Source organism: Rhincodon typus, chromosome 12 (assembly GCF_021869965.1).
Source record: "Rhincodon typus isolate 14 chromosome 12, sRhiTyp1.1, whole genome shotgun sequence".
Classification (NCBI taxonomy): domain Eukaryota; kingdom Metazoa; phylum Chordata; class Chondrichthyes; order Orectolobiformes; family Rhincodontidae; genus Rhincodon; species Rhincodon typus.
In genome coordinates this window covers 60,350,724-60,364,081 of record NC_063343.1, presented here as the reverse complement: position 1 = coordinate 60,364,081, position 13,358 = coordinate 60,350,724, and the positions used below count along the sequence as shown (strand labels likewise).

Genomic DNA, 13,358 nt, shown 5'->3' with positions numbered 1-13,358 from the left:
AGGCAGCATGGTACTGGTTATATTGATGGACTCCACCTGCACCGAAAGACCCCTCCAGATTTAACCAAGCATTAGAAACTGAGAAGGCCTGTTGTCCGCTGCACAATGAACTCTGGTGAAAGGGTGTGTTCCATTGTCTGGACACTTGGCTTAGTCAGGGTTTGCCAGGGAGGTGCCATCGTTATCCTTGACAGCCATACTTGTAAAGCATTCGTCCATTAGAATGAGGCAGGATTGTGAGAGTTATGAAGACTATAGACATGATAGATATAGGTTTTCTGGATACCTTTGCAGGTTTATTCGAAGTGGCAGCAATGATCCCTGATGAATTGGACTGTGACCAAGTGTAAACCTTTGCTGTGAATGAATTCAGCTGCAATATAAAATGGTGTTCTCAGTGCGGCCTGTGGAGCTTGCCATGTTGGTCAATGTTTAAAGGCTCAATTTTTTCAGCTGAAGTTGCTTCTGGTGGTAGTTCTACCTTTGGCGTTCTGAATGGAATTGGTCGAAGGTTTAGAAAGTGCTGCCTGGAGATCTTTGGTGAATTTCAGCAATGCATCTTGTGGAAAATATGTACTGTTGCTACAGTGTGTTAGTAGTAGAGGAAATGGATGCTTGTGCATGTGGAGCCAATCAGGAAGTGACTTTGACCTGGATGGTGTCAAGCTTCTTGAGTGTTGTGGAAGCTGCACCCATCCAGACAAATGGGGAGTATTCCATCATATCCCTTATCTGTGCCTTGCAAATGATGGACAGGCTTTGGGAAGTCAGGTGGTGAGTGAGTCGCTGCAGAATTCCCAGCCTTGGACTTGCTCATATTCCCACAGTGTTTAAATGCTGGGGCCAGTTGTATTTCTGAGATTCAGTGATGGTAACAACATTGAAAGTTAAGGGGCAGTGGTTAAATTGTCACTTATTAGAGAGGGTCATTGCCTGGCATTTTTGTTGTGAAAATGTTATTTGCCACATGTCAATCCAAAACTGGAAATTGTGCAGATCATTTGGACATGGAATGCTTCAGTATCTGAGGAGTTGTGAATGGTGCAGAACATCACGCAATCATCTGTGAACATCCCCAGTCAGATGCTGGACGAGGTACGTGGGTGGTAAGATTAGATTTTTGGTTTACATTTAGATCAAGAGATATGGGAAGAAAACAAGAATCTGGCATTGAGATAGAGGATCATCCATGATGCTGTTGAATGGCAGACCAATCTTGAAAACCGCGTGGCCTTCTCCTGCTCCACCTGTCAATGTTTCCATGTGAGCGGCTGAGGTGGATAGTTGAGTAAGTAGTGCTGTACTTTGACTCACAGTCAGTCTCTCAATATGTGTTTAAGAGACACAGAATGTGACTATCCCTCTCAGAGATATACCATCCTGACATACTTCTAACCTTCTATATACCTTCATGATATCATCACTGTGTCAGAGCATGCGACCTGATCGGGGGTAAGGATGTAGCTGGGTTGGGATAAGGAAGTATTTGGTATTCGGAGGGTGGGGGATCCAGTGTTGGTGATTGTGGGAGTCAATTTGAATTTCCCAGCCCCAAGACCAAGTGTTAAACTGTCTAATATTTCCTGCATCAGTATCAACACATATCACTTCGTATATATGTGTGATTAGGACCAGCTGATCAACTTGTCTTAAACATATTAAGTCCTCTTTGTTCTTCTACTGGCGAAAGGTCTGAAGCTAGTCCAACCTTGCCCTCATTGTGTGATGTAGCAAACTTTGGTGGACATGTCTATGTTTTTAATTCTGTTTGACCATAAGCTAACAGTCCAATGAGACACTAAGTATCCAGTGGAATGGGTATGAGATATTTCTTGATGTTTCATTGCTGAAACAGTTAAACCAATTCAGTTTCAAACAAGTAGCATCTTGGACCTGACTTTGTGAATGCTGTTTTTCTCTTGAAAGATGTTGCCAGACTTATTCCAGCAGTTTCTATTTTTATTTCAGATCTCCAGCAGCTGCAGAATTTTGATTTTATTTAACCAATTAAGTATTATCTCCAGACATTGTGGAATTGATATCACTTGGACAGGGTGACTATGTTGAGGGAAGATTGTACCACAACCCATTACTTAATTCAAATATAACCTGGGTGAATAGCCAGTGTATTCAGATCCTAGTCAATCTCCCTGGCCCAGCACTGTGCTCCCAGATTACACAAGACAAAAGGGTGGTGTTTGGCCTTATTGAATTTCACTGCCTTTGTTTATTAGTGATGATAAAGATCGACATCTTGCCTCCTGTCTCTCTCTGTTGCAGATTTACATGGTAAAACGTACACCCTTCATCGGTCAGTCACAGATCACAGTGAACTCAAACTGATTTGTGAAGTTGATTCTGTGGAAATTGAAACAAAATGGACCTGGTCTTCACATTTAACGAATGAAGATAAAGAAATAGCTTCCATTTACAAATCGAAGCTTGTCAACATAAACAGGGCCTACTTTGGGAGTCGATTGGTCTCTCCAGTGACCAATTTCACTGACCTGTTTTTCTCTGTACGGATTGTGCCTGTCCTGTTTGAAGATGCAGGAGTTTACAGGTGCTCTCAGGGATCAGATAATCATGTGACCATTAATCTGGTCGCAGTAAAAGGTAGGAGACAGAATGTTGATGCTGTTTTCAATGATCAAGCAAATGTTTAAAAACTAAATGATTTTCATGTTTACACAGTCACAGCGGAACCATCTGATGCAGTGACTGAGGGAAACACTGTTACCCTGACCTGCTCTGTCTCACATGTTTCTGAACCAATCAGATTTGTTTGGATGAATTGTGACGGTAAAATTGTTGCAGAGAAAACATTCAAGGAACAGAAGCAGGAAGAGGATAGTTTACAGCTGGTTATTCAGGAATTCGATAGAGACAGTTGGAACTGGACATGCATCTTGTTTCATCAAAACACCCCCAAAGTTTTAATACCTTATCATCTGAAGTATAAAGGTAAGTGTCTCAGATTTCATTCCAAAGAAAGTTTTGAAATGATATTATCTTACTTTTCATGTTCTTTTACATTCCTACTGAGAGTACATTACTTAGCACTGCAAAGGAAAATCACACTAAAAAATGGATTGAAGCCGAAAATGAGTATTTAGTGCCCTTTACATTTCTGTGAGATAATAATTAAATGTTAAATTGCCACTGCCCATTTTAATACATCTTTCTTACAGTAGTCTGGAACTCGGTAGACTTCTGTGCATTCCATTATGCTCTGTTTGATAATGATGAAAAAATGATGTAATTCTATCTCTACCCCTCATTTATATCTTGCACATAACTCTCCAACATCAATTCTAGAAGTGGAGGCATTTGGCCAGGGTTAGTTGGTTGGTAAATGATTTGTATGTAATGGTCACTTGAGAAATGATTCACTGTTGGTAGGACTTAGAGGATTAAAAATTTATTGAAAGTTGGCTTGAAATTGAATGATTAGATAACTGACTGGTGAATGATTGGTGGAAGAATGACTGGTTGAGGAATAATTGGGTAATTGAGAAGGGTGTGTGAGCTGTCCATTCTGCTTGAAGAAAAATAAAATACTGTGACAGCTGGAAGTGTGGAGAAGAGTGACACACGTCTGGAAATGTTTACTCTGTTTCTCTCTCCAGATGTTGCCAAATCTGCTGAGATTCTCAGTGCTGGTCCATTGTACTTGCTGAGCTGAGTATTACCTGGAAGGCAGGACTTCTGATAAAGGGCCCATAAAATTGCACAATCACCTTTTGCACTGAGGCCATAAGTCCTGTCCAACCAGCCCTCCAACTTACTCATGCCCCGGTCTTGTTTCTTCTTCTTCTTTGGTCCAGGATGCAGGCCCAACACTGGCCAGCACTCCAAATGATACTGTTGGAATCACTGAGCTGCCGGCCAGTCATAACACTGGATGTTGGGATGCCCACACCAAACTGGTACTGATGGCCAGTAGATATTTCAAAGCATTCCATGGCTATGGGACAGCTGTCAGTGTGAGGGCAGCTTCACAATAAGATTTTCAATGACAGGATGGGAAAGACCAAAAGATCCTGCCTCATATTTCAGTGTCTATGCAATCTCAGATTGCGGAGGAAGGGAGTGAGCAGATGGAACTTGCTTTCTGTTTATATTCCAACTATAATTTTTAACCTCTGCAAACTTTGCTTTGATGTCTCCTTATCTGCAGTAGGTTTTTACTTCGAATTGCAGCCAGCAATGGAGGTTGGAGTCTGAATGCACTAGATTCCCAACACTCAGTGACATGTTTTTTTTTTCACTCTATTGTGTATAGTTTAGCACTTATGTCATTAGAATGCTAATTTAGAGTCCCAGTATATTGCTGTGTGTTTTTATTTCAAAACCCACTGAAGCAATTGCAAAAGTTTAATTTCAGTCAAAAAGTCTGGAATGTAAAACTCATTTCCATAATGAAAACTGTGAAACTATCACTGATTGTATAAAATTCCCACCTGCTTCATTCATGTCCTGTATGTGACTCCAGACACACATTAAACTTTAACTGCCCTCTGTAATAGCCAAGGATAAAAACACTCATTTCAGGGGAGAAAGCAACATGTGCCGACATTGACAGTGATGTCCATGTCCCATGAGTGAGTAAAATATTTGTACCAAAATTTAGAGTGCTGGAAAACCTCAGCAAGTCTGGCGGCATCTGTGGAGAGAAAGCAGTGTAAATGTTTCAGGTCCAGTGACCCTTTTTCAGAGCTGAAATATTTGTGTCATTTTCTGCTGACCTGAATAGTAGTGAACATATGAGGCCAGTCTCCATTTAAAAGAGAAGACATCTGTGATTTCCATGATCTCTTGACTTCTGATCAGCATCATAATCATGTTTAGTCAAAAAATCCTTTAGCAGAACATTCCTCACATTAACACACTTATTTTAACAAGTAATATTGAACAAGAGGGTAACTTTTATACCTTTGCAATACCCAAATCTCCCCTTTTTATATGGGTCTTGACTGAAAGTCTTCTTCAGCTTGTTACAATGTGGTGGTAGTGCATGGAGTCAATTGTTCCTGCTTTATCCCTTCACCTTCCCAGGCTAATGTTCCTCTGCGCTTGTGCAATCCCTTTCTGAAAGATGAACCAATATTGTTATGTCTAGATCCTGCAAAGTCCCTAATCATTATGATTTCAAATAGGATACTCCCCAAATAGTTATGGTCCAAGGTGAGGAAGAGGAAGCTGATTCTCCTTTGTATTCAGTCTCTTTCTCAGTTAGTCAGAATAATGTCAATTTAAAAATGAACATATCCCTCTTAAATACCTTTTTCCAAGTGTATGTAACTTTTAAAAGGAGCCAAATTAGCCAGTCTTTCTTGAATTAAAAAAAACAGTGAGTTTATTTACCATCGAAAGTGAGAAAAGACAATAAAATATCATGCACGTGCACAGATTAGAAATGTGAATGAAGAAGTAACAGGATATATGAATTGGTCTCTGGTTTCCATGAATAATAGGTGGTGAAACATTGCAACCCTTGGACGCTGTTGGTAAGAGTGACGTTGATGCTAAAGCGGTTGATTTCACGTTTCTTGGATGTGCAGTTAACTGACAGGCTTTTGTCCAAATTACTTTTTGATGATAACTTAATTGGTTTGGCTGGCTTCCAGCATTCAGAGCAGAAATGAATCTTTCTTTACCTGAAGCACAAGCATATCTAATGTTCGTCCTCAAGCTGTGAGCTTCATAGCACATAATTCCACACTGGCACGTCAGCCCACTAGCACACACGGATCAGTTTGTTTTCATCCACTTTTCTCGTGTATTTCTGGAAGGGTAAAACATAAACACATTTGCAGTTTGGTATAGTATCCTCAGGGGATAGTTTTCTTCTGTGAACGGTTTATAAAAACCTATCTGGTTCACGAATATCCTGTAGGGAAGGAAATTGGCCATCCTCACCTGGTTTGGCCTCTGTGTGACTCCAGACCCATGTGAATGTCATTGACTCTTAACTTGCCCTCTGAGCAATTAGGGATGGGCACTGAATACTGGCCAACCCAGCAATGTCCGCATCCTATGAATGAGCAAAGTTCTGATGGCACCTTCAGGAGTGGCATTCCATGCTTCCCATTAGCTCATTCCAGATAATAACTGAAATTACATCAGCAGCTACCGTTGGCTGTAAAGTCCCTGATATCCAGACCGCGAGCATCCAGAATTCCCTACGTCTGGTGACTGATTCAAAAACGGAAATTCTGAATCCTTGCATTCTGGATAACATGGATTTTACTGGTACCAGCTATTGAAAGGGAATAATGGTTCAGATGCTTTAATAAAGCTATATTAAGACTTGCCTAATTGGTTGAAAGAAAGCATAATCGCCTGTCACAACCAGGAGACTGTTATTTATGAGTAGTCCTGGCCACATGTTTTTAAGATGCACCTTGATCTTGTGCCAACAACGATTTGAGCTCTCCCAGCCACTTTCTCATGCAACCAACAGATGCATAGCACTGGTGCACTCTGGATACAGGGGAGATCACAAATGTATCCTCTTTTAAAATAAATATTTGAAATTAAATTTCAGTCTGTTCATTGGTATCTGGGGTTATGATCTCTTTTTTCTGACAATATTTATGTTGAGGTACATCATGGTCATAAACACAAACAATGTCTTTCTGCTCTAACAGCATCGTGGAGCTAATACCAAGGCAACATTATCAGGGATTATTGGTTCCAGTCAGTGTTATGTTCAGGTAGATACTGTACAATTTCTTGATTTGTCCAAATTCATGTTTGTTCTTTCTCATTTGGTTTCTCCCATATCAGGCTGAATGTTGACCTTGTGATGATGTAACTGAGTGATAGTGAACTTTTACATCTTTATCTACTATTATTTCAATTCATTTTCCACTATTATCAAGTCAATATTTATCCCTTTGAGTTCAATTCTAATGCAAATTGTCATAATTCAAGGATAATACAGGCAATGAGAGTTATTCACCTATAATCTAGGGGAAGCACCACAGCTGGATCAGGTCCCTTGCTTATTGATCATCTGCAAACTTCATTCAAGAAGGAATCATTAGATTGCAATGATTTCATTCTTTTTCTGTCTCTAACTGAAGAGATTGTGGACAGTTCAGCTGTAATATTCCAACACTGCTGTGTGAAGGCAGTTCTCTTCTCGTCTGTATAGCTGAATGATAAATCAGGCAGAGGTCTTATCAACCTTGTCATTAGGAGAGCTTACTTTGTCTTCTTCTAGTTTAAACAGTAACCCATGAAATTTGTTCTTCTCCTTCTGGCAGAACGTTATACTTTTCAACATACCAAAGTCATTGTATTTGGGAGTCTGGCTCTTCTTCTCATCATTATCCTGATAGTAGTGCTAAGTCTGAGAAAGTGCATGGGAGCCCGTAAACAAGGTAAATTCATGCGAATAATTTCTGGTGTTGTACTCTTAAGGAAATGTGGAAATATTTACAAACCTTAGGATTGACCATTACATCTTGCTTCTAAAATATTATCCTGTGGGTTTAATTGTAGCAAGTCCCATTCCACCATCAACCCTGTACTCAATGTTGTCTCCAAGTCAACTAACACTTTGATTTTAAAATTCTCATCTGTGTTGTTAAATCATACTGTGGGTCCTGCCCTTACTGTCTCTTTAATCTCCTCTAATTGCACATTCCTCTGAGACATCTGTGTCAATCTAAATCTGGCCTCCTTACTTTTGCAATTATGGGATGACATCACGGAGGGAATTCCAGGACTTTGATCTCGCGATGCTGAAAGAACGGCAATATATTTCCAAGTCAGGATGGTGAGTGGCTTGGAGAGAAACTTCTGGCTTGCAGCGTTCCCATGTATCTGCTGCCTTATCCATCTAGACAGACGTTGAGGTGCCAATATTGGACTGCGTTGGACAAGGTCAAAAATCACACGACACCAGGTTATAGTCCAACAGGTTTATTGAAAACATTAGCCTCCAGAATGTTGTTCCTTCCTCATGGGGACCTACATCTGAAGAATGAGTAACATTCTGAAAGCTAGTGTTTTCAAGTAAACCTGTTGGACTATAACCTGGTGTTGTATGATTTTTGACCTTCTAGACAGAAGTGGTCATGGGTTTGGAAGGTGCTGTCTGAGGTTCTTTGGTGAATTTCTGCAGTACATCTTGTAGATGGCACACACTGCTGCTACTGAGCGTCAGTGGTAGAAAGAGGAAATGTTTGTGAATGTGGTGCCAATCAAGCGGACTGCTTTGTCCTGGATGGTTTCAAGCTTTTTGAGCGTTGTTGGAGCTGCACCCATCCAGACAACTGGTGAGTATTCCATCACACTGCTGACTTGTGCTTTGTGAGTCAAGAGGTGAGTCACTCATCATTGTATTATTATCCTCGGACATACTCTTGCAGCCACTGTCTTTATATGGTGAGACCAGTTGGGTTTCTGATCAATGATAACCCCCACGATATTAATAGTTAGGGATTCAGGTTCACTTGTCAGCCCAGGTCTGGATATTGTCCAAACTGTTGCATTTGAAATGGGCTGATTTCAAATGTGAGAAGCCATGAATGGTGCTGAACATTATGTGCTTATCAGCGAATATCCCCACTTCTGACCTTATGACGGATGGAAGGCCATTGATGAAGGAGTTGAAGATGGATGGTTTCAGGACACTACCCTGAGAAATTCCTATAGAGATGTCCTGGAGCTGAGATGACTGATTTCCAACAACCATAACCATTTTCCTAAATGCCAGGATTGACAACAACCAGAGAGTTTGCCCCCAATACCCGTTGATTCCAGTGTTGCTTGGGGTCCTTGATGCCACACTCCATTGAACGCAGCCTTGATGTCATGGGCTGTCACTCTCACCTCACCTCTGGAATTCAACTCTTTTGTCCATGTTTGAACCAAAGCTGTAATGAGGTCAGGAGCTGAGTGGCTCTGGCAGATCCCAAACTGTGCATCACTGAGCTGGTTATTGCTGAGCAGGTGCTGCTTGATAGCACTGATGATAACACCTTCCATCACTTTACTGATGATTGAGAGTAGGCTGATGGGATGGTAGTTAGTCAAGCTGGATTTGTCCTGCATTTTGTATACAGAACATACTTAGGCAATTTTCCGCATTATCGGGTAGACGCCAGTGCCGTAGCTGTACTGAAATAGCTTGGCTAGAAGAGCAGCAAGTTCTAGAACATAGAACATAGAACAGTATAGCACAGTACTGCACAGGCCCTTCGGTCCATGATGTTGTGCCGACCTATTATCCGACTAAGATCAAACTACCCTGCATACCCTACATTTTACTATCCTCCATGTGCCTATCCAAAGTCGCTTAAAAGTCTCTAAAGTATCTGACTCCACTACCACCGCCAGCAGCACATTCCATACACCCACCACTCTCTGTGTAAAGAACCTACCTCTGACATTTCCCCTATACTTTCCTCCAATCACCTTAAAATTATGCCCCCTCATAATAGTCATTTCCGCCCTGGGAAAAAGTCTCTGAATATCCACTCTATATCTGTGCCTCTGATCATCTTGTACACCTTTATCAAGTCACCTCTCATCCTTCTTCGCTCCAATGAAAAAAGCCCTAGCTCCCTCAACCTTTCCTCATAAGACCTGCCCTCCAGTCCAGGCAGCATCCTGGTAAATCTCCTCTGCGCCCTCTCTAAAGCTTCCACATCTTTCCTGTTATGAGGTGACCAGAACTGAACACAATATTCCAAGTGTGGTCTAACCAGAGTTTTATAGAGCTGCAGCATAACCTCATGGCTTTTAAACTCAATTCCCCTGCCAATGAAAGCCAATATACCATATGCTTACTTTACAACCCTATCAACTTGGATAGCAACTTTGAGGGATCTGTGGACGTGGACCCCAAGATCCCTCTGTTCCTCCAAACTGCCAAGAATCCTGCCATTAACCTTGTATTCTGCATTCAAATTCGACCTTCCAAAATGAATCACTTCACACTTTTCTGAGTTGAATTCCATCTGCCACTTCTTTGCCCAGCTCTGCATCCTGTCAATGTCCCGTTGCAACCTACAACATCCCTCCATGCTGTCCACAACTCCACAAACCTTTGTGTCATTGGCAAACTTACTAACCCACCCTTCCACTTCCTCATCCAAGTCATTTATAAAGATCACAAAGAGCAGGGGTCCCAGAACAGATCCCTGTGGAACACCACTGGTCACTGAGCTCCAGGCTGAATATTTTCCATCTACTACCACCCTCTGTCTTCTATTGGACAGCCATTTTTGTATCCACTTCTATTGGACAGTTTAGTATCCCTTTTCTGGAGCACACAGCTTCAGTACTATTGCCAGAATGTTATCAGGGCCCATCACCTTTATAGTATCCAGTGTCTCCAACCATTTCTTGATAGCCTATGGAGTCTCCAACCTGGTTAAGTCTGGGCTTTACCTCGCTGCCTACCAAGACCTTTAAATGGGCCTCATCCTACCATCAATGAAAAGGCGTAAGACAGAGAAAAGAAACACCAGCAGAATGAAGAAATAGTGGGTCAGGTGATCAGGGTGGCCTAAACCTCTGCCTTATGCAAGTGCTTTGAAACAAACACCAAGTCAATGGTTTTCAGATGAAAGACTGGACATAGAGGAAACCCAAAAGTCCCCTCAGGAATTGTAAGAACTGTTGTTGGAAAGGTATTGGATCTCTGATCTCAGGACCCAGTGTTCATTCATCTGCACACCCTACTGACAAAACACCTCCCTGACAAATCCTGACCTGTGGGAACTCATCCCTCTATCCCTTATCTCTCTCTTCTCTCCCTCAGGCAGCAGGCAGGTAGGTGCATTAGTGAGTAGCCCCCTCCCCCCACCCACACAGGTAGGGTTGCCAAGCTATCCATGGTTACCAACAACAGATTGCCTGACAGCATTCGTTCAGGAATGGGATTTCTGTCCCTGAGGTCCTTAATTCCAGGCAAAGTGAACAACTGTCCAGTTACGTGCCTGATTGGCCTGATTGTTTGGGCTTTCCCAAAAGTATGAGAGGTGGGGCTATCCACAACTATCCAACTATTGGTTGAGACCCTTATTGTCTACATTAAATGTTGGCTAGTACCTCCTTCTGTGGCTCAAGAGTCACACTTAGATTTATAATATTCGTTCAAAGCATGTATATTGATATAGGTTATTATCCTTTCTGTTGTAGGATTATATAAACAGATCTATTATTCATTCATGGGATGAGGGCATCTCTGACATCCCAATGCAATTGAAGTGATGGTAGTGAGCTGTCATCTTCAACTTTCTGTCCATGTGGTGTAGGTACCACATAGCTTAGATTCAAGAACTGACCTGTTAAATTAGAGGATAGAAAATGTTACCTGGCTTATCAAGAAAAGAGGAAGTGAGAAAACGGTGAACTATGAGGCAGTCAGGTTAACATTAGTCATTGGGAAAATGCTGGAATCTAAGTATTTACACAGTCTTAATAACACCCTTTGAAAAGCATGCAGGTCCAGCAAGCAATGAGGAAGGCAAGGATATGATCAACTTTATTCCAAGGGAATTGGAGGACAGAAATAAAGAAGTCTTGCTAAACTTTTATAAGTTTTGGTGAGAGCACACCTGGAATATTGCATGCAGTTTTCAATCCCCACATTTATGAAAGGACATTCTGAAGAAGAGTTAATGCATCTGCAGCTCTTGTTTATCTCATTGGTAGAGATTCCAAGTTTGATAAGTTGCTGTCAAGGAACTCTTTGCAATCGGCTGCAGTGTGTCTTGGAGACATTACAGACCATTACCATTACGCTGTTCTTAACTAGTTTCTTTATATATTACAATGAACATTCATGAAGAAAGCTCAATGTATCTTAAGATGTGAACTCTTTTATGAACAGGCTTGGAAAGTCAAAGATCAAAGCCCTTGCAACAAGAGGAAAATGTAGAAGATATATCTCAGCTTTATTCAAATATTAATGAAGTCCAGCAAATGCAAGGTAACATTGAAACACTAATGATAGGAATTCTAGCATTGTGCTTGATTCAATGTGGCAATGTTGCTTTTGTTTTGTACTTTCTAGCTGGAATTAAAATAAATTCAAACACAGACATGTTATGTATTTACTAGGTCACATCCAAAAATCCTGTGGAACACACAGGTTTTTTTTATTTAACTGTACAAATAATTCTCATATTTAATGTTAGGTCTTTCTAATCCTCATAATTAGGTACTCTCCAATGCCTAGTTTATAGGATCCAATGGAATTTAACCCTCTTCAGGATTTTAGTCAGCATCTCATCCTAAACAACGTCAATGAGTAAGATAACAGCTGCTGGGAACAGTCACCGTATCTATTCTTTGGGAGTAATTGGCTTATGTTTTTAGGCTAAATGTATGGGGGGTGGAAGGGGGGAGGTGCTTCTATTTAGGATGGGTTTCTTTTTTCAGGTGACCACAATCTTCTCAGTTTATGACATATGCATGGTGGATTAAGCACCAATTTCCTGGTTCTGCACCCCCTCCGTGACCTTTTAGGCTCCAACATCCATATCTAAAAAGCATCCAGACAGCACTTCACTCTCAATTTCTGCTCATCACTCCCACCCACTCCGGAATTGTCAAAAAGCAGGTAAAAAGTGGTGGGAGATGGAAGTTCTTTTCCCTGTGGATGGCAGCAAGAGGCCATCCTGACTGATAAAGGCAGAGGTGGCTGTGGAGGTCAGCACCAATTGAGCTCCTGTGCTGCAGGACGATGAATAATCTGTTGACCTCTGGCAGGGCATCTCATTTTGCCCACTCATTGATTCCTTCTCCTATGGGATAGCTTTGGAAAGTTATCACTGCAGAGAACTGTGACACAGGAAGTTGAGTGCCGGGCCTCTCTATCAGATACCTTGGGTGTAATCCATGCCTGTAAATTCATTTCAGCTCCCACAATTGTACGGCCTTTAACATGTCTGGTTATATTCAGACTGAAACGTAAAGGGAGCTACAATGCTCAGCAGTTCACACAACATCAACTGAGTGAAATAAACACGGAAAATGCTGGAGAAATTCTGGCAGCATCTGGAGAAAAAGAAACGCAGTTCGCATTTTGGTTTGGTAAAACTCTTCTTCCACTCACGAACCTTTCTTCAAAAATAGGACAACGTTGACATTTAATAGCTTTTCACCAAAGACTTGCATGGGACGAGGACAACCACATATCTGTCATGAGCAATTTCAACCCAGGTCTGGGTGGGAAGGTATAGCTGCTTAGGACTGCAGGAACAGGAATACATCATTTGACCAATTGAGCTTGCCCTGCTATTCAATTAAATTATGGTGGATCTACTACTACTTCCCTGCATTGTCTCCATGTCCTTTAGAGTCATTTGTCTCCAGAAACCTAGTGATTA

At 41.4% G+C, this 13,358-nt stretch overlaps 1 protein-coding gene across 5 annotated transcripts in view; it reads left to right on the top strand.

Moving 5' to 3' along the window:
• LOC109927662 overlaps positions 1 to 13,358 on the top strand; it is a 60,886-nt gene that overhangs the window by 36,141 nt on the left and 11,387 nt on the right. For all 5 annotated transcript variants that reach the window (XR_007263377.1, XM_048603801.1, XM_048603800.1 and 2 more), the window contains 4 exons: positions 2,281 to 2,616; positions 2,695 to 2,964; positions 7,275 to 7,391; positions 11,858 to 11,956. Coding sequence is in view for 4 of the 5 variants with exons in the window: in XM_048603801.1 (XP_048459758.1) it covers positions 2,281 to 2,616; positions 2,695 to 2,964; positions 7,275 to 7,391; positions 11,858 to 11,956 (822 nt within the window). In the remaining variant the exon portion in view is untranslated. The remainder of the gene's footprint in view (positions 1 to 2,280; positions 2,617 to 2,694; positions 2,965 to 7,274; positions 7,392 to 11,857; positions 11,957 to 13,358) is intronic.